This window comes from Scyliorhinus torazame, chromosome 25 (assembly GCF_047496885.1).
Source record: "Scyliorhinus torazame isolate Kashiwa2021f chromosome 25, sScyTor2.1, whole genome shotgun sequence".
In the NCBI taxonomy this organism is placed as follows: Eukaryota; Metazoa; Chordata; class Chondrichthyes; order Carcharhiniformes; family Scyliorhinidae; genus Scyliorhinus; species Scyliorhinus torazame.
In genome coordinates, this window is record NC_092731.1 from 42,933,456 (window position 1) to 42,960,351 (window position 26,896).

The window sequence follows — 26,896 nt, forward strand, 5'->3', positions numbered from 1 at the left end:
TTGATGGGGACAGTGTAGAGGGAGCTTTACTCTGTATCTAACCCTGTGCTCTACCTGTCCTGGGAGTGTTTGATGGTCAAATTGTGAAACTCACTGCCACAGGGAATGTTTGATGTGAATATTATTGATGACTTTGAGGGGAAGCTCGGTAAGTACTTGAGGGAGGAAGGAAGAAAGTTACGCTGTTAGTGTTAGTGGAAGTGGGCTGGGAGGAGCCTGGTGTGGTACAGATCCAGAGCTATGGGACTGGGTTCACCATGCGGGCAACCACGTTCTCCCGCTGGAGTATAATCTCTCCGGGTGGCAGCTGGCAGTCGGAGCAGTGGCCAGGAACGATTCCCTCTCTCTTACTATATAAAGTTAAGCCCGGCGTGAATCCTGTGGGATGCTGTCGGAATCCCGCTGGCGGGCTGGCAAGTGGATAGACTTCCTCTGTTTCACAGCAGGAAGCACTTAACTGCCTTTGATGTGGTGAGGGGCTGTCAGTCACACCAAGAGGATTTGTGTTGTGAGGGGCTGGGGGCCATCCATAGACTTGGGGGGGGCACGTATGTTACATGTTCATCACCTTGACCCACCGCGGGGTGCACAGCTTCAGGGCAACGCTTGAAAATACCCTCGCCAATCCACACCCACCTGAATCCCGGCTGAGAGGCCTGGAGCATCACGGAGGGGGGGGGGAGGAAAATTGGGTTTCCAGCCCATTAATCGGATTCTACTGGAGGCCCATGACCCATTTGCATCCTCCCGCGGCGTGGGGCGTGTTGCTCACAGCCGCTGTGGGCGGGGGACCGGAACATTTGGCTGGATTCTCCATTTTGAGGCGATGTCCGGATCACGTGTCTAATATTACGAGCGAAAAGTCGGCGGCACCCCCGCACCGATGCTGCACCCGCTGGGGGGCTTTCAACTGCGAGACATAAAACCGCCAGCTCCCCCTGCAGGTACGGACGGAGAATTGCCGGGTCTCTGGCTGTGCATGCGTACTGTGACGACCTGCAGCGGTCGTGCGCGGTCTCGACCTGCCAGATAGTTCTCCTCTGTGACCCAGCTCACTACCCGTGGACCACCACCCGCCAGTCCTCCCTTGCCGCGTCGAACCCCCCCTGGCCAGTGGAGCGGCTCCCCCCCCCGACGGTGGCGCCACTGGACACAGTCTGCAGCGGTCACGCGAGGTTGACAAAGCCCCAGACCACAAGTGGTCCACGCCGTCGGGAAGTCGGAGCATCGGGGGCGGAGCATCGGGGGCGGAGCATCGGGGGCGGAGCATCGGGGGCGGAGCATCGGGGGTGGAGCATTGGGGGCGGAGCATCGGGGGCGGAGCATCAGGGGCGGAGCATCGGGGGAGGAGCATCGGGGGCGGACCATCGGGGGCGGAGCATCGGGGGCGGACCATCGGGGGCGGAGCATCGGGGGCGGAGCATCGGGGGCGGAGCATCGGGGGAGGAGCATCGGGGGCGGAGCATCGGGGGAGGAGCATCGGGGGAGGAGCATCGGGGGCGGAGCATCGGGGGCGGAGCATCGGGGGAGGAGCATCGGGGGCGGAGCATCGGGGGCGGAGCATCGGGGGCGGAGCATCGGGGGCGGAGCATCGGGGGAGGAGCATCGGGGGAGGAGCATCGGGGGCGGAGCATCGGGGGCGGAGCATCGGGGGCGGAGCATCGGGGGAGGAGCATCGGGGGCGGAGCATCGGGGGCGGAGCATCGGGGGCGGAGCATCGGGGGCGGAGCATCGGGGGCGGAGCATCGGGGGAGGCCTTTCAGGTGACGTCCTGAGGCCGTTCCCAACGGCGTGCGGCGTCCTCACCGACAACGCCGTTTTGGAGGGGGCGGAGCTTCCAAAACCAGGCATTGCCCCAATTTTCGCCGTCAAACGGGATTCTCCGGCAAATCACCAAACACAATTTTGGCGTCGGCTGAACCCCGCCCATCGTGCGCTGATCTTGCTTTTCGCCCGGCGCTCGATTCTCCGCTGGATCGGGAATCCGGCTACTGCCGGCGGGTAGCGGAGAATCTAGTCCATGGGATTGTTGGGCCGAATGGCCTGTTTCCGAGACTCAATTTCCGCTGAATTCAGGAATATTCTTTTGCCGTTCTTCTGCTTTCTAAATCGGCGTGTTGTTAAATTGTCTCCCTGCTCACTCTGTACCAGGGCTTTCCTGACACAATGATTCATTTTGTTTTCCTCTTGTAGCAATTTGCATCCCTGCTCAGGCATTCACATATTACCGAATCACAAGTAAATTCTTAGACATTATTGGTTGCGTCAAAGCACCTTTCCCGCACCAGCACTACAGGAACTACGGCTGTTTCTGTGCATCTGCCGGAAATGGAAACCAGCCATTGGATGACTTTGACAGGTAAAATGAGACGATACTTGTGTAAAAACTCTCTCCGTGAAGATGTGGGTGTTTGCGCTGGCTGAGAATCAGCAAGGTTTTACTCTGGTTTTACTCTGGTACAAAGCAGAGAGTTCCTCTGAGTTTCCTCAGAAAGACAGAACTTGTTTCTCTATCGTCCTTATCACTGCCTCCAGGTAGAACGCAATTTGTACACAGCAAGATCCCACAGCAGCTATGATATAATGACCAGGTTGATCTATTTTCCTGATGTTGGTTTGGGATAAATACACCTTGTGATGTTTGTTACTGACAGCCTGAGATACAATTCAGTCAAGCAGAGTTGCTGGGGGTAATTTATGGGAGTTACCGAGGGTAATTTACAGGGGCGTCATTCTCCGACCCCCCACCGGGTCGGAGAATGGACGTTGGCCGCCGTGAATCCCGCCCCCGCCGGTTGCCGAAGTCTCCGGTACCGGAGATTGGGCGGGGGCGGGAATCGGGCCGCGCCGGTTGGCGGGACCCCCCCCGCTCGATTCTCCGGCCCGGATGAGCCGAAGTCCCGCCGAGAAATTGCCTGTCCCGCCGGCGTAAATTAGAGTACCTATTTACCGGCGGGACAAGGCGGCGCGGGTGGGCTCCGGGGTCCTGGGGGGGGCGTGGGGCGATCTGGCCCCGGGGGGTGCCCCCACGGTGGCCTGGCCCGCGATCGGGGCCCACCGATCCGCGGGCGGCCTGTGCCGTGGGGCCACTCTTTCCCTTCCGCCTCCGCAACGGTCTCCACCATGGCGGAGGCGGAAGAGACTCTCCCCACTGTGCATGCGCGGGAAACTGTCAGCGGCCACTGACGCTCCCGCGCATGCGCCGCCCCGGCATGTAATTTCCGCGCCAGCTGGCAGGGCGGAAATCCCTCCGGCGCCGGCCTAGCCCCTCAATGTCGGGGCTCGGCCCCCAAAGATGCGGAAGCGCGATGCCCGTCTGATTGGCGCCCTTTTGGGCGCCAGTCGGCGGACATCGCGCCGTTTGGGGAGAATTTCGCCCCTTGTGTTAGAACATAGAACATAGAACATTACAGCGCAGTGCAGGCCCTTCACCCCTCGATGTTGCGCCGACCTGTGAAACCACTCTAAAGTCCATCTACAGTATTCCCTTATCGTCCATATGTCTATCCAATGACCATTTGAATGTCCTTAGTGTTGGCGAGTCCACTACTGTTGCAGGCAGGGCATTCCACGCCCTTACTACTCTCTGAGTAAAGAACCTACCTCTGACATCTGTTACTGGGGGATATTTCAGCGGAGTTACTGGGGGTATTTTATAGAAGTTACTGGGGGTAATTTATAATCTTTATTAGTGTCACAAGTAGGTTTACACTAACACTGTAATGAAGTTGCTGTGAAAACCCCCAGTCGCCACACTCCGGCGCCTGTTCGGATTCATTGAGGGAAAATTCAGAATGTCCAATTCACCAAACAAGCACGTCTTTCGGGAATTGTGGGAGGAAACCACTGGGTTACCGTGCCGCCCACAATCGGAGTTACGGGGTAATTTATAGGACTTGCTGGGAGTAATATACAGGAGGTACTGGGGGTAATTTATAGGAGTTACTGGGGATAATTAATTGGGGTAATTTATAGAAGATAATGGTGTAATTTATAGACCATACGACCATAAGACATAGGAGCAGAATTAGGCCACTCGGCCCATCGAGTCTGCTCCGCCATTCAATCATGGCTGAGATGTTTCTCATCCCCATTCTCCTGCCTTCTCCCCAGAACCCTGATCCCCTTATTAATCAGGAACCTATCTATCTCTGTCTAAAGACACTCAGTGATTTAGCCTTCACAGCCTTCTGCGGCAAAGTTCCACAGATTCACCACCCTTTGGCTAAAGAAATTCCTTCTCATCTGTGTTTTAAAGGATCTAGTCTGAGATTGTGCCCTCTGGTTCTAGTTTTTCCTACTCATGGAAACATCCTCTCCACGTCCACTCTAACCAAGCCACGTCCACTTTTACCAGGCCTCGCAGTATCCTGTAAGTTTTAATAAGATCCCCCCTCATCCTTCTAAACTCCAATGAATACAGAAACAGAATCCTCAACCGTTCCTCATACAACAAGCTCTTCATTCCAGGGATCATTCTTGTGAACTTCTTCTGGACCCTTTTCAAGGCCAGCACAACCTTCCTTAGATACGGGGCCCAAAACTGCTCACTGGGCAGCAAGGTAGCATGGTGGGTAGCACAATTGCTTCACAGCTCCAGGGTCCCAGGTTCGATTCCGGCTTGGGTCACTGACTGTGCGGAGTCTGCATATCCTCCCCGTGTGTGCGTGGGTTTCCTCCGGGTACTCCGGTTTCCTCCCACAGTCCAAAGATGTGCAGGTTAGGTGGATTGGCCACGCTAAATTGCCCTTAATGTCCAAAATTGCCCTTAGTGTTGGGTGGGGTTACTGGGTTATGGGGATAGGGTGGGGGTGTTGACGTTGGGTAGGGTGCTCTTTCCAAGAGCCGGTGCACACTCGACGGGCCGAATGGCCTCCTTCTGCACTGTAAATTCTATGAATACTCCAAATGGGGTCTGACCAGAGCCTTGTACAGCCTCAGAAGTACATCCCTGGTCTTGTATTCTAGCCCTCTCAACATGAATGCTAACATTGCATTTGCCTTCTTAACTGTCAACTGAACCAACACATTAACCATAAGAGAATCGTGAACAAGGTCTCCCAAGTCTCTTTGTGCTTCTGATTTCCTCAGCATTTCCCCATTTAGAAAATAGTCTATGTCGCCATTTCTCCTTCCAAAGTGCATACCCTCACACTTTTCCACATTGTATTTCATTTGCCACTTCATTGCCCACTCTCCTAGCTTGTCCAAATCCTTCTGCCGCCCCTTTGCTTCCTCAATACTACCTGTTCCTCTACAGATCTTTGTATCATCTGCAGACTGAGCAACAGTGTCTTCAGTACCTTCTTCCAGATCATTAATGTGCATTGTGAAAAGTTGTGGTCCCAGCACAGACCCCTGAAGCACACCACTAGTCACCGGCTGCCAGCCTGAAATATATCCCTTTACCCCCACTCTCTGCCTTCTGCCAGTCAGCCAATCCTATATCCATGCCAGGATCTTATCCTTAACACTGTCAGAATATGCACTCATACACATCATGAGGTAAAGATAGGCAGTGATAGACATCCAGGTTAGCCAATCAACGCACAGGGCAGAACACAACCAATCACTAGACAGAACACTGGAGTGGGGCTGCCTACTATAAAACACAAAGGCATCAACACACCGCCTCTTTCCACTGGGGACAACTGTAGTGAAAATCAGGGTGTATATATTAGATAGCACCTTCTACACGTGGCTCAGGGCTAGCCTGGTCTAGTTAGTTAGAGTTAGTATACTCAGAGTAGTAGAGTGTCAACCCACAGCAAGCTGTGTGCCTTGTTATTCAAGTTCAATAATCTTACTGAACCAACGTCTAAGTTTGGAGTCTGCTTTCCAGTCTAACTGCACCCAGTCGCAGTCCGTGTTACCCCAGGGTCAATAACATGAAAACACCAGGTTGAGGAATGGGTGAAGAGACATTCCAATTATAGTCTCATTTTTGTTAGCTATCCAATAATTGACACTGATATGTAAAGAGGCTTCAGGTGGTCTTTGGGGCAGGTGATGTGGTGATCGAGTTTTGTACAGAGTGAGGAAAAGGAAAATAAAGGTGTTTGTGAAAAGGAGAAGAACTCTTGACTCTTGGCACAACAGCAGCCAACGCTAACACACCGCGGCTCTTAACTTATTTCACAAACTCCTATGCAGCAAACGATTTACTGGGTGTACTTTATAGCAGTTACTGGGGGTAATTTATAGGAGTTACTGGGGGTAATTTATAGGAGTTACAGGGGGTAATTTATAGGAGCTACTGGGAGTAATTTATAGGAGCTACTGGGGGTAATTTATAGGAGTTACTGGGGTAATTTATAGGAGCTACTGGGGGTAATTTATAGGAGTTACTGGGGGTAATTTATAGGAGATACTGGGGGTAAATTATAGGAGTTACTGGGGGTAATTTACTGGAGTTACTGAGGGTAATTTATAGAAGTTACTGGGGGTAATTCATAGGAGTTACTGGGGGTAATTTATAGGAGTTACTGGGGGTAATTTACTGGAGTTACTGGGGGTAATGTATAGGAGTTACTGGGGGTAATTTATAGGAGTTACTGGGGGTAATTTATAGGAGTTACTGGGGGTAATTTACAGGAGTTACTGAGGGTAAGTTATAGGAGTTACTGGGTGTAATTTACAGGAGTTAATGGGGGTAATTTACAGGAGTTACTGGGTGTAATTTATCGGAGTTAGTGGGGGTAATTTATAGGAGTTAGTGGGGGTAATTTATAGGGGTTACTGGGGGTAATATATACTGGTTACTAGGGGTAATTTATAGGAGTTACTGGGGGAAATTTATAGCAGTTACTGGGGGTAATTTATAGGAGTTACTGGGGGTAATTTATAGGAGTGACTGGGGGTAATTTATAGAGGTTACTGGGGTTAATTTAAAGGAATTACTGTGGGTAATTTATAGGAGTTACTGGGGGTAATCTATACTGGTTACTAGCTGTAATTTACAGGAGTTAAGGTGTTAATGGGGGGAATTTAAAGGAGTTAATGGGGGTAATTTATAGGAGTGACTGGGGGTAATTTACAGGAGTTACTGGGGGTATTTTATAGGGGTTACTGGGATAATTTACAGGAGTTACGGGGGTAATTTGTAGGGGTTACTGGGGGTAATTTATATGAGTTACTGGGGGTAATTTACAGGAATTACTGGGGGTAATTTATAGGAGTTACTGGGGGTAATTTAAAGAAGTTACTGGAGTAATTAATAGCAGTTACTGAGGGTAACGTATCAGAGTTACTGGGCGTAATTTCCAGCAGTTACTGGGGGTAATGTATAGGAGTTACTGGGTGTAATTTATAGGAGTTACTGGGGGTAATGTATAGGAGTTACTGGGGTAATTTATAGGAGTTACTGGGTGTAATTTACAGAAGTTACTGCGGGTAATTTATAGGAGTTACTGGGTGTAATTTACAGAAGTTACTGCGGGTAATTTATAGGAGTTACTGGGTATAATTTATAGAAGTTACTGGGTGTAATTTATAGGAGTTACTGGGGTAATTTATAGGAGTTACTGAAGGTAAATTAAAGGAGTTACGGGGGGTAATTTATAGGAGTTACTGGGGGTAATTTATAGGAGTTACTGGGGTAATTTATAGGAGTTACTGGGGTAATTTACAGGAGTTACTGGGGTAATTTATAGGAGTTACTGGGGGTAATTTACAGGAGTTACTGGGGGTAATTTATATGAGTTATTGGGGAAAAGTTATAGGAGTTACTGGGGGTAATTAATACTGGTTACTGCGGGTAAATTATAAGAGTTACTGGGGGTAATTTCTAGCAGTTCCTGCGGGTAATTTCTAGCAGTTCCTGCGGGTAATTTATAGGAATTACTGGTGTTATTCAGAGGAGTTACTAGGTGTAATTGACAGGAGTTACTGGGGTTAATTTATAGGATTTACTGGGGGTAATTTATAGGGGTTACTGGGGTAATCTATAGGGGTGCTGGGGGTAATTTATAGGAGTTACTGGGGGTAATTTATAGCAGTTACTGGGGGTAATTTATAGGAGTTACTGGGGGTAATTTATAGAGGTTACTGGGGGTAACTTGTAGGAGGTACTGGGGGTAATTTATAGAAGTTCTGGGGGTAATTTATAGGAGTTACGGGGCGTAATTTATAGGAGTTATTGGGGGTAATTTATAGGAGTTGCTGGGTGTAATTCTTAGGAGTTACAGGGGGTAATATATAGGAGTTACTGGGGGTAATTTATTGCAGTTACTGAGGATAACGCATAGGAGTTACTTGTGGTAATTTCTAGGAGTTACTGGGGTAATTTATAGGAGTTAATGGGGTAATTTATCGCAGTTACTGAGGGTAAAGTATAGGAGTTACTGGGGGTAAATTATAGGAGTTACTGGGGGTAATTTGTAGGAGTTACTGGGGTTAAATTTTAGGAGTTACTGAGGGTAACATATAGGAGTTACTTGGGGTAATTTACAGCAGTTACTGAGGGTAACGTATAGGAGTTACTGGGGGTAATTTATAGGAGATACTGGGGTAATTTATAGGAGTTACTAGGTGTAACTTGTAGGAGGTACTGGGGGTAATTTATAGGAGTTAATGGGGGTAATTTATCGCAGTTACTGAGGGTAACGTATAGGGGTTACTGGTGATAATTTATAGGAGTTACTGGGGGTAGTTTGAAGGAGTTAATGGGGGGAATTTTTAGGAGTTACTGAGGGTAACATATAGGAGTTACTGGGGGTAATTTATAGGAGTTACTGGGGGTAATTTATAGGAGTTACTGGGGTAATTTATAGGAGTTGCTGGGGGTAACTTGTAGGAGGTACTGGTGGTAATTTATAGGATTTACTGGGGTAATTTATAGGAGTTACTGGGGGTAACTTTTAGGAGGTACTGGGGGTAATGTATTGGAGTTACTGGGGGTAATTTATAGGGATTACTTGGGGTAATTTGTAGGAGTTACTGGGGGGGAAATTAACAGTAGTTACTGGGGGTAATTTGTAGGGGTTACTGGGTGTAATTTGTAGGAGTTTTTCAGGGTAATTTATAGGAGTTACTGGGTGTAATTTATAGGGGTTAATGGGGGTAATTTACAGGAGTTACTGGGTGTAATGTATAGGAGTTACTGGGGGTAACTTATACTGGTCACTGGGGTAATTTATAGGAGTTACTGGGATAATTTATAGGAGTTACTCGGAGTAATTTACAGGAGTTACTGGTGGTAATTTACAGGAGTTAATGGGGGTAAGTTGTAGGAGTTACTCAGGGTAAATTATAGGAGTTACTGGGTGTAATTTGTAGGAGTTACTGGGGGTAATTTACAGGTGTTACTGGGGGTAATTTATAGGAGTTAATGGGGGTAATTTACAGGAGTTACTGCGTGTAATTTATAGGAGTTACTGGGGGTAACTTATACTGGTCACTGGGGTAATTTATAGGAGTTACTGGGATAATTTATAGGAGTTACTCGGAGTAATTTAGAGGAGTTACTGGTGGTAATTTATAGGAGTTACTGGGGGTAATTTATAGGAGTTACTGCGTGTAATTTATAGGAGTTACTGGGGGTAATTTATACTGGTCACTGGGGTAATTTATAGGAGTTACTGGGGGTAATTTATAGGAGTTACTGGGATAATTTATAGGAGTCACTCGGAGTAATTTACAGGAGTTACTGGGGGTAATTTATAGGAGATACTGGGGGTAATTTATAGGAGTTACTGGGGGTAATTTATAGGAGTTATTCAGGGTAATTTATAGATGTTACTGGGTTTAATTTATAGCGGTTAATGGGGGTAATTTACAGGAGTTACTGGGTGTAATTTATAGCAGTTAATGGGGGTAAGTTGTAGGAGTTACTGAGGGTAATTTATAGGAGTTACTGGGGGTAATTTACAGGTGTTACTGGGGGTAATTTATTGGAGTTACTGGGTGTAATTTATTGGAGTTAATGGGGGTAATTTACAGGAGTTACTGCATGTAATTTATAGGAGTTACTGGGGGTAATTTATACTGGTCACTGGGGTAATTTATAGGAGTTACTGGGATAATTTATAGGAGTTACTCGGAGTAATTTACAGGAGTTACTGGTGGTAATTTATAGGAGTTACTGGGTGTAATTTATAGGAGTTACTGGGGGTAATTTATACTGGTCACTGGGGTAATTTATAGGACTTACTGGGGGTAATTTATAGGAGTTACTGGGGGTAATTTATAGGAGTTACTGGGGGTAATTTACAGGAGTTACTGGGGGTAATTTACAGGAGTTACTGGGTGTAATTTATAGGAGTTACTGGGGGTAATTTCTAGGGGTTACTGGGTGTAATTTGAAGGAGTTATTCAGGGTAATTTATAGGAGTTCTGGTTGTAATTTATAGGGGTTAATGGGGCTTATTTGTAGGGGTTACTGGGTGTAATTAGTAGGAGTTATTCAGGGTAATTTATAGGAGTTACTGGGTGTAATTGATAGGGGTTAATGGGAGTAACTTACAGGAGTTACTGGGTGTAATTTATAAAGGTTAATGGGGATAATTTACAGGAGCTACTGGGGGTAATTTATAGGAGTTACTGGGGTAATTTATAGGAGTTACTGGGGGTAATTTATAGGAGTTACTGGGGGTAATTTATAGGAGATACTGGGGTAATTTATAGGAGTTACTGGGTGTAATTTATAGCAGTTAATGGGGGTAATTTATTGGAGTTACGGGTGTAATTTATAGGAGTTACTGGGTGTAATTTATAGGGGTTAATGGGGGTAATTTACAGGAGTTACTGGGTGTAATTTATAGCAGTTAATGGGGGTAATTTATTGGAGTTACGGGTGTAATTTAAATGAGTTACTGGGTGTAATTTATAGGAGTTACTGGGTGTAATTTGTAGGAGTTACTGGGGGTAATTTACAGGTGTTACTGGGGGTAATTTGTAGGAGTTACTTGGGGTAATTTACAGGAGTCATGGGGTCTAATTTATAGGAGTTAGTGGGGGTAATTTATAGAAGTTACTGGGGGTAGTTTATACTGGTTACTGGGGGTAATCTATAGGAGTTACTAGGGGCAATTTATAGGAGTTAATGGGGGTAATTTGTAGGAGTTACTGTGTGTAATTTACAGGAGTTACTGGGGGTAATTTACAGGAGTTACTGGGTGTAATTTATAGGAGTTACTGGGGATAATTTGTAGGGGTTACTGGGTGTAATTTGTAGGAGTTATTCAGGGTAATTTATAGTAGTTACTGGGTGTAATTTATAGGGGTTAATGGGGGTTATTTGTAGGGGTTACTGGGTGTATTTTGGAGGGGTTATTCAGGGTAATTTATAGGAGTTACTGGGTGTAATTTGTAGGGGTTAATGGGGGTAATTTACAGGAGTTCCTGTGTGTAATTTATAGGGGTTGATGGGGATAATTTACAGGAGCTACTGGGGGTAATTTATAGGCGATTCTGGGGTAAATTATACGAGTTACTGGGTGTAATTTATAGGGGTTAATGGGGGTAATTTACAGGAGTTACTGGGTGTAATTTATAGCAGTTAATGGGGGTAATGTATTGGAGTTACGGGTTTAATTTAAAGGAGTTACTGGGTGTAATTTAAAGGAGTTACTGGGGGTAATTTAAAGGAGTTTCTGGGTGTAATTTGTAGGAGTTACTCAGGGTAATTTATAGGAGTTACCGGGTGTAATTTATAGGGGTTAATGGGTGTATTTTACAGGAGTTACTGGGTGTAATTTATAGCAGTTAATGGGGGTAATTTATTGGAGTTACGCGTGTAATTTAAAGGAGTTACTGGGGGTAATTTGTAGGAGTTACTCAGGGTAATTTATAGGAGTTACCGGGTGTAATTTATAGGGGTTAATGGGTGTATTTTACAGGAGTTACTGGGTGTAATTTATAGCAGTTAATGGGGGTAATTTATTGGAGTTACGCGTGTAATTTAAAGGAGTTACTGGGGGTAATTTATAGGAGTTACTGGGTGTAATTTGTACAAGTTACTCAGGATAATTTATAGTAGTTACTGGGTGTAATTTGGAGGAGCTACTGGGGGTAATTTACAGGTGTTACTGGGGGTAATTTGTAGGAGTTACTGGGGGTAATTTACATGTGTTACTGGGGGTAATTTACAGGCGTTACTGGGTGTAATTTATAGGAGTTAATGGGGGTAATTTATTGGAGTTACGGGTATAATTTAAAGGAGTTACTGGGTGTAATTTGTAGGAGTTACACAGTATAATTTATAGGAGTTACTGGGTGTAATATGTAGGAGCTACTGGGGGTAATTTGTAGGAGTTACTGGGGGTAATTTACATGTGTTACTGTGGGTAATTTACAGGAGTTACTGGGTGCAATTTATAGGAGTTAATGGGGGTAATTTACAGGAGTTACTGTGGGGAATTTATAGGAGTTAGTGGGGGTAATTTATAGGAGTTACTGGGGGTAGTTTATACTGGTTACTGGGGGTAATTTATAGGAGTTACTGGGGGTAATTTATAGGAGTTAATGGGGGTAATTTGTAGGGGTTCCTGGGGGTAATTTATAGGAGTTAGTGGGGGTAATTTATAGGTGTTACTGGGGGTAATTTAGACTGGTTACTGGGGGTAATTTATAGGAGTTACTGGGGTAATTTATAGGAGTTACTGGGATAATTTATAGGAGTTACTCGGAGTAATTTACAGGAGTTACTGGTGGTAATTTATAGGAGTTACTGGGGGTAATTTATAGGAGTTACTGCGTGTAATTTATAGGAGTTACTGGGGGTAATTTATACTGGTCACTGGGGTAATTTATAGGAGTTACTGGGGGTAATTTATAGGAGTTACTGGGATAATTTATAGGAGTTACTCGGAGTAATTTACAGGAGTTACTGGGGGTAATTTATAGGAGATACTGGGGGTAATTTATAGGAGTTACTGGGGGTAATTTATAGGAGTTACTGGGGGTAATTTACAGGAGTTACTGGGGGTAATTTACAGGAGTTACTGGGGGTAATTTACAGGAGTTACTGGGTGTAATTTATAGGAGTTACTGGGGGTAATTTGTAGGGGTTACTGGGTGTAATTTGCAGGAGTTATTCAGGGTAATTTATAGGAGTTACTGGTTGTAATTTATAGGGGTTAATGGGGCTTATTTGTAGGGGTTACTGGGTGCAATTTGTAGGAGTTATTAAGGGTAATTTATCGGAGTTACTGGGTGTAATTTATAAGGGTTAATGGGAGTAATTTACAGGAGTTACTGGGTATAATTTATAAAGGTTAATGGGGATAATTTACAGGAGCTACTGGGGGTAATTTATAGGAGTTACTGGGGGTAATTTATAGGAGCTACTGGGGGTAATTTATAGGAGTTACTGGGGGTAATTTATAGGAGTTACTGGGGGTAATTTATAGGATTTACTGGGGGTAATTTATAGGAGTTACTGGGGGTAATTTATATGAGATACTGGGGTAATTTATAGGAGTTACTGGGTGTAATTTATAGGGGTTAATGGGGGTAATTTACAGGAGTTACTGGGTGTAATTTATAGCAGTTAATGGGGGTAATTTATTGGAGTTACTGGGAGTAATTTATAGGAGTTACTGGGTGTAATTTGAAGGAGTTTCTCAGGGTAATTTATAGGTGTTACTGGGTGTAATTTATAGGAGCTACTGGGGGTAATTTATAGGAGTTACTGGGTGTAATTTGTAGGAGTTACTGGGGGTAATTTACAGGTGTTACTGGGGGTAATTTGTAGGAGTTACTTGGGGTAATTTACAGGAGTCATGGGGTCTAATTTATAGGAGTTAGTGGGGGTAATTTATAGAAGTTACTGGGGGTAGTTTATACTGGTTACTGGGGGTAATCTATAGGAGATACTAGGGGCAATTTATAGGAGTTAATGGGGGTAATTTGTAGGAGTTACTGTGTGTAATTTACAGAAGTTACTGGGGGTAATTTACAGGAGTTACTGGGTGTAATTTATAGGAGTTACTGGGGATAATTTGTAGGGGTTACTGGGTGTAATTTGTAGGAGTTATTCAGGGTAATTTATAGTAGTTACTGGGTGTAATTTATAGGGGTTAATGGGGGTTATTTGCAGGGGTTACTGGGTGTAATTTGTAGGGGTTAATGGGGGTAATTTACAGGAGTTCCTGTGTGTAATTTATTGGGGTTGATGGGGATAATTTACAGGAGCTACTGGGGGTAATTTATAGGCGATTCTGGGGTAATTTATAGGAGTTACTGGGTGTAATTTATAGGGGTTAATGGGGGTAATTTACAGGAGTTACTGGGTGTAATTTATAGCAGTTAATGGGGGTAATGTATTGGAGTTACGGGTTTAATTTAAAGGAGTTTCTGGGTGTAATTTGTAGGAGTTACTCAGGGTAATTTATAGGAGTTACCGGGTGTAATTTATAGGGGTTAATGGGTGTAATTTACAGGAGTTACTGGGTGTAATTTATAGCAGTTAATGGGGGTAATTTATTGGAGTTACGGGTGTAATTTACAGGTGTTACTGGGGGTAATTTACAGGAGTTACTAGGTGTAATTTCTAGGAGTTACTGGGTGTAATTTGTAGAAGTTACTCACGATAATTTATAGGAGTTACTGGGTGTAATTTATAGGAGTTACTGGGTGTAATTTGTAGGAGTTACTGGGGGTAATTTACAGGAGTTACTAGGTGTAATTTATAGGAGTTACTGGGTGTAATTTGTAGGAGTTACTCAGGGTAATTTATAGGAATTACTGGGTGTAATTTATAGGAGTCACTGGGGTAATTTATAGGAGTTACTGGGGTAATTTATAGGAGTTAATGGGGGTAATTTATAGGAGCTACTGGGGGTAATTTATACGAGTTACTGTGAGTAATTTACAGGAGTTACTGGGGGTAATTTGTAGGAGTTACTGTGTGTAATTTACAGGAGTTACTGGGGGTAATTTACAGGAGTTACTGGGTGTAATTTACAGGAGTTACTGGGGGTACTTTGTAGGGGTTTCTGGGTGTAATTTGTAGGAGTTACTGGGGGTAATTTACAGGTGTTACTGGGGGTAATTTACAGGAGTTACTGGGAGTAATTTGCAGGAGTTACTGGGTGTAATTTGTAGGAGTTACTGGGGGTAATTTACAGGTGTTAATGGGGGTAATTTACAGGGGTTACTGGATGTAATTTATAGGGGTTAATGGAGAGAATTTACAGGAGTTACTGGGGGTAATTTACAGGAGTGACTGGGATAATCTATAGGAGTTACTGGGAGTAATTTACAGCAGTTACTGGGGGGAAATTTACAGGATTTACTGGCTGTAATTTCTAGGAGTTACTGGGTGTAATTTGTAGAAGTTACTCAGGATAATTTATAGGAGTTACTGGGTGTAATTTGTAGGAGCTACTGGGGTAATTTACAGGTGTTACTGGGGGTAATTTACATGTGTTACTGGGGGTAATTTACAGGAGTTACTGGGGGTAATTTATAGGAGTTAATGGGGGTAATTTATTGGAGTTACGGGTGTAATTTAAAGGAGTTACTGGGTGTAATTTGTAGGAGTTACTCAGGATAATTTATAGGAGTTACTGGGTGTAATATGTAGGAGTTACTGGGGGTAATTTACATGTGTTACTGTGGGTAATTTACAGGAGTTACTGGGTGCAATTTATAGGAGTTAATGGGGGTAATTTACAGGAGTTACTGTGGGGAATTTATAGGAGTTAGTATGGGTAATTTATCGGAGTTACTGGGGGTAGTTTATACTGGTTACTGGGGGTAATTTATAGGAGTTAATGGGGGTAATTTGTAGGGGTTCTTGGGGGTAATTTATAGGAGTTAGTGGGGGTAATTTATAGGTGTTACTGGGGGTAATTTAGACTGGTTACTGGGGGTAATTTATAGGAGTTACTGGGATAATTTATAGGAGTTACTTGGGGTAATTTACAGGAGTTACTGGGGGTAATTTGTAGGGGTTACTGGGTGTAATTTGTAGGAGTTATTCAGGGTAATTTATAGGTGTTACTGAGTGTAATTTATAGGTGTTAATGGGGGTTATTTGTAGGTGTTACTGGGTGTAATTTGTAGGAGTTATTCAGGGTAATATATAGGAGTTACTGGGTGTAATTTATAAGGGTTAATGGGGGTAATTTACAGGAGTTCCTGGGTCTAATTTATAGGGGTTAATGGGGATAATTTACAGGAGTTACTGGAGGTAATTTACAGCAGTTACTGGGGGTAATTTATAGGAGATACTGGGGTAATTTATAGGAGTTACTGGGTGTAATTTATATGGGTTAATGGGGGTAATTTACAGGAGTTACTGGGTGTAATTTATAGCAGTTAATGGGGGTAATTTATTGGAGTTACGGGTGTAATATGAAGGAGTTACTGGGTGTAATTTATAGGAGTTACTGGGTGTAATTTGTAGGAGTTACTGGGGTTAATTTACAGGTGTTACTGGGGGTAATTTACAGGAGTTACTGGGAGTAATTTGTAGGAGTTACTCAGGGTAATTTATAGGAATTACTGGGTGTAATTTGTAGGAGTTACGGGGGGTAATTTACAGGTGTTACTGGGGGTAATTTACAGGAGTTACTAGGTGTAATTTATAGGAGTTACTGGGGGTAATTTATAGGAATTACTGGGTGTAATTTACAGGAGTCACTGGGGTAATTTATAGGAGTTACTGGGGTAATTTATAGGAGTTAATGGGGGTAATTTATAGGAGCTACTGGGGGTAATTTATACGAGTTACTGTGAGTAATTTACAGGAGTTACTGGGGGTAATTTGTAGGAGTTACTGTGTGTAATTTACTGGAGTTACTGGGGGTAATTTACAGGAGTTACTGGGTGTAATTTACAGGAGTTACTGGGGGTACTTTGTAGGGGTTTCTGGGTGTAATTTGTAGGAGTTACTGGGGGTAATTTACAGGTGTTACTGGGGGTAATTTACAGGAGTTACTGGGAGTAATTTGTAGGAGTTACTGGGTGTAATTTGTAGGAGTTACTGGGGGTAATTTACAGGTGTTAATGGGGGTAATTTACAGGGGTTACTGGATGTAATTTATAGGGGTTAATGGAGAGAATTTACAGGAGTTACTGGGGGTAATTTACAGGAGTGACTGGGATAATCTATAGGAGTTACTGGGAGTAATTTACAGCAGTTACTGGGGGGAAATTTACAGGAGTTACTGGGTGTAATTTAAAGGAGTTACTGGGGGTAATTTATAGGAGTTACTGGGTGTAATTTGTAGGAGTTACTGGGTGTAATTTGTAGGAGTTACTGGGGGTAATTTACAGGTGTTAATAGGGGTAATTTACAGGAGTTACTGGATGTAATTTATAGGGGTTAATGGAGATAATTTACAGGAGTTACTGGGGGTAATTTACAGGAGTTACTGGGATAATCTATAGGAGTTACTGGGAGTAATTTACAGCAGTTACTGGGGGTAATTTATAGGAGTTACTGGGGGTAATTTGTAGGAGTTACTGTGTGTAATTTACAGGAGTTACTGGGGGGAAATTTACAGGAGTTACTGGGTGTAATTTAAAGGAGTTACTGGGTGTAATTTATAGGAGTTACTGGGTGTAATTTGTAGGAGTTACTCAGGGTAATTTATAGGAGTTACTGGGTGTAATTTGTAGGAGTTACTGGGGTTAATTTACAGGTGTTACTGGGATTAATTTACAGGAGTTACTGGGAGTAATTTATAGGAGTTACTGGGTGTAATTTATAGGAGTTACTCAGGGTAATTTATAGGAGTTACTGGGTGTAATTTGTAGGAGCGACTGGGGGTAATTTACAGGTGTTACTAGGGGTAATTTGCAGGAGTTACTGGGGGTAATTTACAGGTGTTACTGGGGGTAATTTACAGGAGTTACTGGGTGTAATTTATAGGAGTTAATGGCGGTAATTTACAGGAGTTACTGTGTGGAATTTATAGGAGTTAGTGGGGGTAATTTATAGGAGTTACTGTGGGTAGTTTATAGGAGTTACTGGGGGTAGTTTATACTGGTTACTGGGGGTAATTTATAGGAGTTACTTGGGGTAATTTATAGGAGTTAATGGGGGTAATTTGTAGGAGTTCCTGGGGATAATTTGTAGGAGTTACTGGGGGTAATTTATAGGAGTTACCGGGGATAATTTATAGGAGTTACTTTGGGTAATTTATAGGAGTTACCGTGTGTAATTTATAGGGGTTAATGTGTGTAATTTACAGGTGTTACTGGGGGTAATTTGTAGGAGTTACTGGGGGTAATTTACATGTGTTACTGGGGGTAATTTACAGGAGTTGCTGGGTGTAATTTATAGGAGTTAATGGGGGTAATTTACAGGAGTTACTGTGGGGAATTTATAGGAGTTAGTGGGGGTAATTTATAGGAGTTACTGGGGGTAGTTTATACTGGTTACTGGGGGTAATTTATAGGAGTTACTGGGGGTAATTTATAGGAGTTAATGGGGGTAATTTGTAGGAGTTCCTGGGGGTAATTTATAGGAGTTAGTGCGGGTAATTTATAGGTGTTACTGGGGGTAATTTATACTGGTTACTGGGGGTAATTTATAGGAGTTACTGGGATAATTTATAGGAGTTACTGGGAGTAATTTACAGGAGTTACTGGGGGTAATTTATAGGAGTTACTGGGGGTAATTTGTAGGAGTTACTGGGTGTAATTTGTAGGAGTTATTCAGGGTAATTTATAGGAGTTACTGAGTGTAATTTATAGGGGTTAATGGGGGTTATTTGTAGGTGTTAATGGGTGTAATTTGTAGGAGTTACTGGGGGTAATTTATAGGAGTTACTGGGTGTAATTTGTAGGAGTTATTCAGGGTAATTTACAGGAGTTACTGGATGTAATTTATAGGGATTAATGGGGATAATTTACAGGAGTTACTGGGGGTAATTTACAGCAGTTACTGGGGGTAATTTATAGGAGATACTGGGTGTAATTTATGTGGGTTAATGGGGGTAATTTACAGGAGTTACTGGGGGTAATATATAGGAGTTACTGTGTTTAATTTATGTGGGTTAATGGGGGTAATTTACAGGAGTTACTGGGTGTAACTTATGGCATTAATGGGGGTAATTTATAGGAGTTACTGGGTGTAATTTGTAGGAGTTACTGGGGTTAATTTACAGGTGTTACTGGGAGTAATTTATAGGAGTTTTTGGGTGTAATTTGTAGGAGTTACTCAGGGTAATTTATAGGAGTTACTGGGGCAATTTATAGGAGTTACTGGGTGTAATTTGTAGGAGCGACTGGGGGTAATTTATAGGTGTTACTGGGGGTAATTTGTAGGAGTTACTGGGGGTAATTTACAGGTGTTACTGGGGGTAATTTACAGGAGTTACTGGGTGTAATTTATAGGAGTTAATGGGGGTAATTTACAGGAGTTACTGTGGGGAATTTATAGGAGTTAGTGGGGGTAATTCATAGGAGTTACTGGGGGTAGTTTATACTGGTTACTGGGTGTAATTTATAGGAGTTACTTGGAGTAATTTATAGGAGTTAATGGGGGTAATTTGTAGGAGTTCCTGGGGGTAATTTATAGGAGTTACTGGGGGTAATTTATAGGAGTTAATGGGGGTAATTTGTAGGAGTTCCTGGGGGTAATTTATAGGAGTTACTGGGGGTAATTTATAGGAGTTACTGGGGTAATTTATAGGAGTTACTGGGGGTAATTTATAGGTGTTACTGGGTTTAATTTATTGGAGTTACTGGTGGTAATTTATAGGGGTTACTGGGGGGAATTTACAGGAATTACTGGAGGTAATTTATAGGAGTTACTGAGGGTAATTTAGAGGAGTTACTGGGGTAATTTTCAGGGGTTACTGGGGTTAATTTATAGGATTTACTGGGGTAATTTATATGGTTTGCTGGGGGTAATGTATAGGAGTTACTGGGGGTAATTTACAGGGGTTACTGGGAGTTGTTTACTGGCATTACTGGGGGTAATTTATAAGGTTTGCTGGGGGGTAATTTACGGGGGTTACTCAGGGTCACTACCCCCGTGGTTCCTGCTCTGTGAGGCACCGACTCCATGAGTATTTAAGCTCAGCGTTTCCCGGGAGGCCCTGTTCAGGGGTCCAGGTGAGAAAAATTGAGCTCGTGTTCAAGGTAAGCAGCACGGTAGCACAAGTGGCTAGCACTGTGGCTTCACAGCGCCAGGGTCCCAGGTTCGAATCCCCGCTGAGTCACTGTCTGTGCGGAGTCTGTGTCTGCGTGGGTTTCCTCCGGGTTCTCCGGTTTCCTCCCACAGTCCAAACACGTGCAGGTTAGGTGGATTGTCCTTGATAAATTGCCCTTGCTGTCCAAAAACAAAAGTTTGGGAGAGGTTGTTGGGCTACGGGGATGGGGTGGAGGTGAGGGCTTAAGTGGGTCGGTGCAGACTCAATGGGCTGAATGGCCTCCTTCTGCAGTTATGTTCTATGTTAGTGATGTATAGGCGTTACTGGGGGTAATGTATAGGCATTACTGAGGTAATTTAGAGTGTTTGCTGGGGGTAATTTACAGGGGCTACTCAGGGTAATTACTCCATTGTTCCTGCTATGCGAGGCACCGACTCCAGGAGCAGTTATGCTCAGTATTTCCCAGGAGGCCCTGTTCAGAGATCCAGGTGGGAAAATATGAATTCCGGTTCAAGGTAAGTGAAAAAGGTAAAGTTGTCATAATCCCAGGTGGCCTTAGGCTGCTTTCCCCTTTGAGGAAGAGAGTTGACTGTTGGTGATTTAACCTGAGGGTCACCACACCTCAGGGGAGGGTCAAGGTTGAGAAGGTGGGGCCTTCATGGATAACCCCAGAAGATGCGGGAATTGGACCCACCCTGTTGGCATCTCTCCACATCACAGACCAGCAGCGAGGGAAGTAAGTGTGAGAGGAGTGGCAATCCGATGATCAGTGATCGACATTCCTCGGAAGATTCGGTCCATTGAAATAGAAGTCTGTCGCTCATAACCGCTGCCTTCAATAATTGGGAGTCTTTAAAGGGTATCCAACTCTGATTGGACATATTCTGGGAGATATCATCACATGATCTCCTAATCTGAACTGCCCCTTCCCCAGACTCCTGCCATTGGTCACTCAACGTGAGCATCATCTCGGAGCTCCCAAAGGATTCTCAATGTGTCCGACTTTTGACTTTTGAAAAGCTGGTCACCTGAATGAATGACCCAATTTAACTGGACACCTGCTGTTACTTAGAAATCCTGGGAATCTCCCACTATCAGAATACAAAAGCAGTAAGTTAAAATAGGCGTTCATTTTGGTCTGTCAGTGGATAGAGCAAATTTTTCAGTCAGCCACGTTGGTCATGGACAGGTTCTCTATTTGTCATGGGAAGGTTATTGCCACATTTGTTGTGGGCAGCCTCCATGTTTGATGTGGGCAGTGCTCCATGTTTGGTGTGGGCTGGGCTCCATGTTTGGTGTGGGCTGGGCTCCATGTTTGATGTGGGCTGGGCTCCATGTTTGATGTGGGCTGGGCTCCATGTTTATTGTGGGTGGGGCTCCATGTTTGTTGGGAGCTGAGCTCCATATTTGTTGTGGGTGGGGCTCCATGTTTGTTGTGGGCTATTGTGGGTTATGTGAAATGAGTTCCCTGAGGATTAATCTTTAGTTCCTGAAAACTCCAGGACAATTCTTCAGAGTTGGGAACCCAATCTGAGGCTTGTTTGGAATCATTAAGCCGCTGACTGAGTTTCAGTCTCTCCGTGAAAAACTTACATCTGAAATGATAGCTCATGTTTGTCACCCACTCAGATGCTGTCAAGTTCACGATGACTGTTATGAAGAAGATGTAAAATTAGGATGTACCCTCTATTATATGTCGCAGAGGACAATTTGTGAGAATGGAATTCCCAAGTGCGGTAAGTTAACAGCAAACAAAACCGATGTTGACCTCAGGAAGTTGCTCTGACCTCCTGACCTCTCCCTTCCCTCAATAGTTCAACATCAGTAAAGTACAACAACAACTTATATTTATGTGGTGCCTTCAGAGTAATGAAACATCCAAAGTGACTGACCAAAAGCTTTTGTTAAAGATGTTTTAAGGAATGTCTCAATAGAGGCGGAAAGGTGGAGGGAGGGAATTTCGGAGCTTGGGGCCCAGACACCTGAAGACACGGCCACCAATGGTGAACCGATTAAAATTGGGAATGCTCAAAAGACCAGGCCCGGAACTTTCCGTTTGGGAGACTAAGGGCCGGATTCTCCGTCGCATCGGGAAATCCGCTACCAGCAGCGGGCAGCGGAGAATCCAGCGCGGGCAGAAAACGGGATCGCCGACGGGCACCAGCGGGAAAATGTGAATGGGTCATTAAGATTTATTTGCCCCATATTCTCCAAATCGTCGGGATTCTCCGGTCCTCTGGGCCGGGAATCACGGGGGCAGGAATTAGTGCAGGTCTTGACCAGCGTGGCCCTGATGTGGTGGGCCTCACGGTGGGCCAAGGGTAGTGGGGGCAGTGGGGCGGTGGGGATTGGGGGCGGGGGGGGGGGGGGGGCTGGGGGCACGGAGGAGGGGTGGGGGGGGGCATACTTCTCAATAAGAGGACGGCATTCCCGCTGACAAAGACGGTGATGGACCCAGGGGTATGTCACGGTTAGCCGTGTCCTGGAAGGGGCAACAATGGTGTTTGTAAATGTGACCGCCCCCAACTGGGACAATGCTGACTTTATAAAGAAAACCGTGGCAGAAATCCCCGACATAGACTCACAACAGCTCATTCTGGGCAATGACTTTAACTGTGTACAGGTCCCATGGACAGACAGATCCTGCCCCAAATCGGCAAAACAGTCAGCGTGAGTAGGGAACTAAACACTTTCAAGGAACAGAGGTGGGCAGTCGACCCGTGGAAGTTCACACACCCAAAGGACAAGCAGTTCTCGTTCTTCTCCCAGGTCCACAGGGTCTACACTGGGATCGACTTCTCCGTAGTGGGGAAATCGGTGTTCCAGGTATAATAGGAGGGGAGTATTCCCAAAGTAATCTCCAGCCAAGTTCCACATTACCTGGATGTGAGGTTGGAGATGAGCCATTCGGCCCATCGAGTCTGCACCAACCCACGTAAGCCCTCACTTCCACCCTATCCCCGGAATCCCCTCCTAACGTTTTTGGTCACTAAGGGCAATTTATCACGGCCAATCCACCTAACCGGCACGTCTTTGGACTGTGGGAGGAAACCGCAGCACCCGGGGGAAACCCACGCAGCCACAGGGGGAACGTGCAGACTCCGCACAGACAGTGACCGAAGCCGGGAATTGAACCTGGGACCCTGGTCTCCCCTCAACCTCCTAAACTCCAATGAATATAATCCCAGGATCCTCAGATGTTCATCGTATGTTAGGCCTACCATTCCTGGGATCATCGTGTGAATCTCCGCTGGACCCGCTCCAGTGCCAGTATGTCCTTCCTGAGGTGTGGGGCCCAAAATTGCTCACAGTATTCTAAATGGGGCCTAACTAATGCTTTATAAAGCTTCAGAAGTACATCCCAGCTTTTATATTCCAAGCCTCTTGAGATAAATTACAACATTGCATTTGCTTCCTTAATTACGGACTCAACCTGCAAGTTTACCTTTAGAGAATCCTGGACTAGGACTCCCAAGTCCCTTTGCACTTCAGCATTATGAATTTTGTCACCGTTTAGAAAATAGTCCATGCCTCTATTCTTTTTTGCAAAGTGCAAGACCTCGCACTTGCCCACGTTGAATTTCATCAGCCATTTCTTGGACCACTCTCCTAAACTGTCTCAATCTTTCTGCAGCCTCCCCACCTCCTCCATACTACCTGCCCCTTCACCTATCTTTGTATTTTCGGCAAACTTATCCAGAATGCCCCAGTCCCGTCATCTAGATCGTTAATATATACAGAGAACAGCTGTGGCCCCAACACTGAACCCTGCGGGACACCACTCGTCACCGGTTGCCATTCCGAAACAGAACCTTTTATCCCAACTCTCTGCCTTCTGCCTGACAGCCAATCGTCAATCCATGTTAGTACCTTGCCTCGAATACCATGGGCCCTTATTTTACTCAGCAGTCTCCCGTGAGGCACCTTATCAAAGGCCTTTTGGAAGTTAAGATAGATAACCTCCATTGGCTCTCCTTGGTCTAACCTATTTGTTATCTCTTCAAAGAACTCTAACAGGTTTGTCAGGCACGACCTCCCCTTACTAAATCCATGCTGACTTGTCCTAATCCGACACTGCACTTCCAAGAATTTAGAAATTAGAATTAGAATTTAGAATTTAGAAACCTCGGGCGAAATTCTCCGGGAACGACGCGATGTCCGCCGACTGACGCCCAAAACGGCGCAAATCAGACGGGCATCGCGCCGCCCCAAAGGTGCGGAATGCTCCGCATCTTTGGGCGCCAAGCCCCAACCTTGAGGGGCTAGGTCGGCGCCGGACGAATTTCCGCCCCGCCAACTGGCGGAAAAGGCGTTTGGTGCCCCGCCAGCTGGCGCAGAAATTACATCTCCGGGCGGCGGATGCGCGGGAGCGCCAGCGGCCGCTGACAGTTTCCCGCGCATGCGCAGTGGAGGGAGTCTCTTCCGCCTCCGCCATGGTGGAGACCATGGCAGAGGCGGAAGGGAAAGAGTGCCCCCACGGCACAGGCCCGCCCGCGGATCGGTGGGCACCGATCGCGGGCCAGGCAAACGTGGGGGCACCCCCCGGTGCCAGATCACCCCTCGCCCCCCCCCGGAGCCCACCGCACCGCCTTGTCCCGCCGGTAAGGTAGGTGGTCTATTTTACGCTGGCGGGACAGGCATTTTAGCGGCGGGACTTCGGCCCATCCGGGCCGGAGAATCGAGCGGGGTGTTCCGCCAACCGGCGCGGCGCGATTCCCGCCCCCGCCGAATCTCCAGTGCCGGAGACTTCGGCAACCGGCGGGGGCGGGATTCACGCCAGTCCCCGGCGATTCTCCGACCTGGCGGGGGGTCGGAGAATTTCGCCCCTCATCCTTAACAATGGATTCTAGAATCTTGCCAACAACCGAGGGTAGGCTAATTGGCCTATAATTTTCCATCTTTTTCTTGTTCCCTTCTTGGACAGGGGGGTTACAACAGCGATTTTACAATCCTCTGGGACTTTCCCTGACTCCAGTGACTTTTGAAAGATCATAACTAACGCCGCCACTATTTCTTCAGCTATCTCCTTTAGAACTCTAGCATGTAGTCCATCTGGGCCCGGAGATTTACCAATTTTTAGACCTCTTAGTTTCTCTAGCACTTTCTCCTTTGTGATGGATACCATATTCAACTCTGCCCCTGACTCTCCGGAATTGTTGGATTATTACTCATGTCTTCTACTGTGAAGACTGACGCAAAGTACTTATTTACTTCCTCAGCTATTTCCTTGTCTCCCATCACAAAATTACCAGCGTCATTTTGGAGCGGCCCAATGTCAACTTTTGCCTCCCGATTGTTTTTAATGTATTTAAAGAAACTTTTACTATCATTCCTAATGTTACTGGCTAGCCTACCTTCATATTTGATCCTCTCTTTCCTTATTTCTCTCTTTGTTATCCTCTGTTTGTTTTTGTAGCCTTCCCAATCTTCTGACTTCCCACTACTCTTTGCCACATTATAGGCTTTCTCTTTTGCTTTGATGCATTCCCTAACTTCCTTTGTCAGCCATGGCTGCCTAATCCCCCCTCTGATAACCTTTCTTTTGAAAAAAATGAAAATCGTTTATTGTCACAAGTAGGCTTCAATGAAGTTACCGTGAAAAGCCCCTAGTTGCCACATTCCGGCGCCTGTTTAGGGAAGCTGGTACGGGAATTGAACCGTGCTGCTGGCCTGCTTGGTCTGCTTTAAAAGCCAGCGATTTAGCCCAGTGTGCTAAACCAGCCCCTTTTCTTTGGGATGAACCTCTGGTCTGTGTCCTCAATTACCCCCAGAAACTCCTGCCATTGCTGTTCTACTGTCTTTCCCACTAGGCTCTGCTCCCAGTCGATTTTCGTCAGTTCCTCCCTCATGCCCCTGTAGTTACCTTTATTTAACTGTAACACCTTTACATCTGATTCTACCTTCTTTCTTTCAAATTGGAGATTGAATTCTACCATATTATGATCACTGCCTCCTAATTGTTCCCTCACTTTAAGATTTTTAATCAAGTCTGGCTCATTACATGACACTAAGTCCAGAATGGCCTGTCCCCTCGTGGGCTCCATCACAAGCTGTTCCAAAAAGCCCTCCTGTAAACATTCAATGAATTCCCTTTCCTTGGGTCCACAGGCAGCATTATTTACCCAGTCCACCTGCATATTGAAGCCCCCAATGGTCACTGTGACCTTGCCTTTCTGACATGCCCTTTCTATTTCGTGGTGCATTTTCCCTTTCTTGAACAAGGGGACAACATTCGCCTCTCTCCAGTCTTCTGGCACTATTCCTGTAGACAGTGAGGACATAAAATCAAAGCCAAAGGCTCTGCAATCTCATCCCTCGCCTCCCAAAGAATCCCAGGATATATCCCATCAGGCCCAGGGGACTTATCTATCCTCAGGTTTCTCAAAATTTCTAACACATCTTCCTTCCGAATATCCACCTCCTCCAGCCTACCAGCCTGTATCAATTTTAGGAAGATGGTCCTGCTATATTGTTCATAATGATTCGGTTCACCTGAGAACTAGAGTGATCCTGACGTCTGGTGTTACTGTGATGTGGGTGCACTAATCTTCCCCCTTTTGAGTGGGAATCCGGATTGGATGGTCGTTATTGTCAAGAATTGTGTGCTCATGGAGTTTATAGACTTGATTGTGTTGATGTTAGAATCTTTGTTATTGTCACAAGTAGGCTTACATTAACACTGCAATGAAGTTACTGTGAAAATCCCCTAGTCGCCACATTCCAGCGCCTGTTCAGGTACACAGAGGGAGAATTCAGAATGTTCAATTCATCTAACAAGCACGTCTTTGGGGACTTGTGGAAGGAAACCGGAGCACCCGGAGGAAACCCGCGCAGACACGGGGAGA

At 45.2% G+C, this 26,896-nt stretch overlaps 1 protein-coding gene across 1 annotated transcript in view; it reads left to right on the forward strand.

Moving 5' to 3' along the window:
* LOC140402561 (basic phospholipase A2 nigexine-like) overlaps window positions 1-26,896 on the forward strand; it is a 45,791-nt gene that overhangs the window by 2,019 nt on the left and 16,876 nt on the right. The window contains exons 2-3 of the mRNA XM_072490413.1: window positions 2,194-2,359; window positions 21,681-21,787. Of these exons, the coding sequence (XP_072346514.1) occupies window positions 2,194-2,359; window positions 21,681-21,787 (273 nt within the window). The remainder of the gene's footprint in view (window positions 1-2,193; window positions 2,360-21,680; window positions 21,788-26,896) is intronic.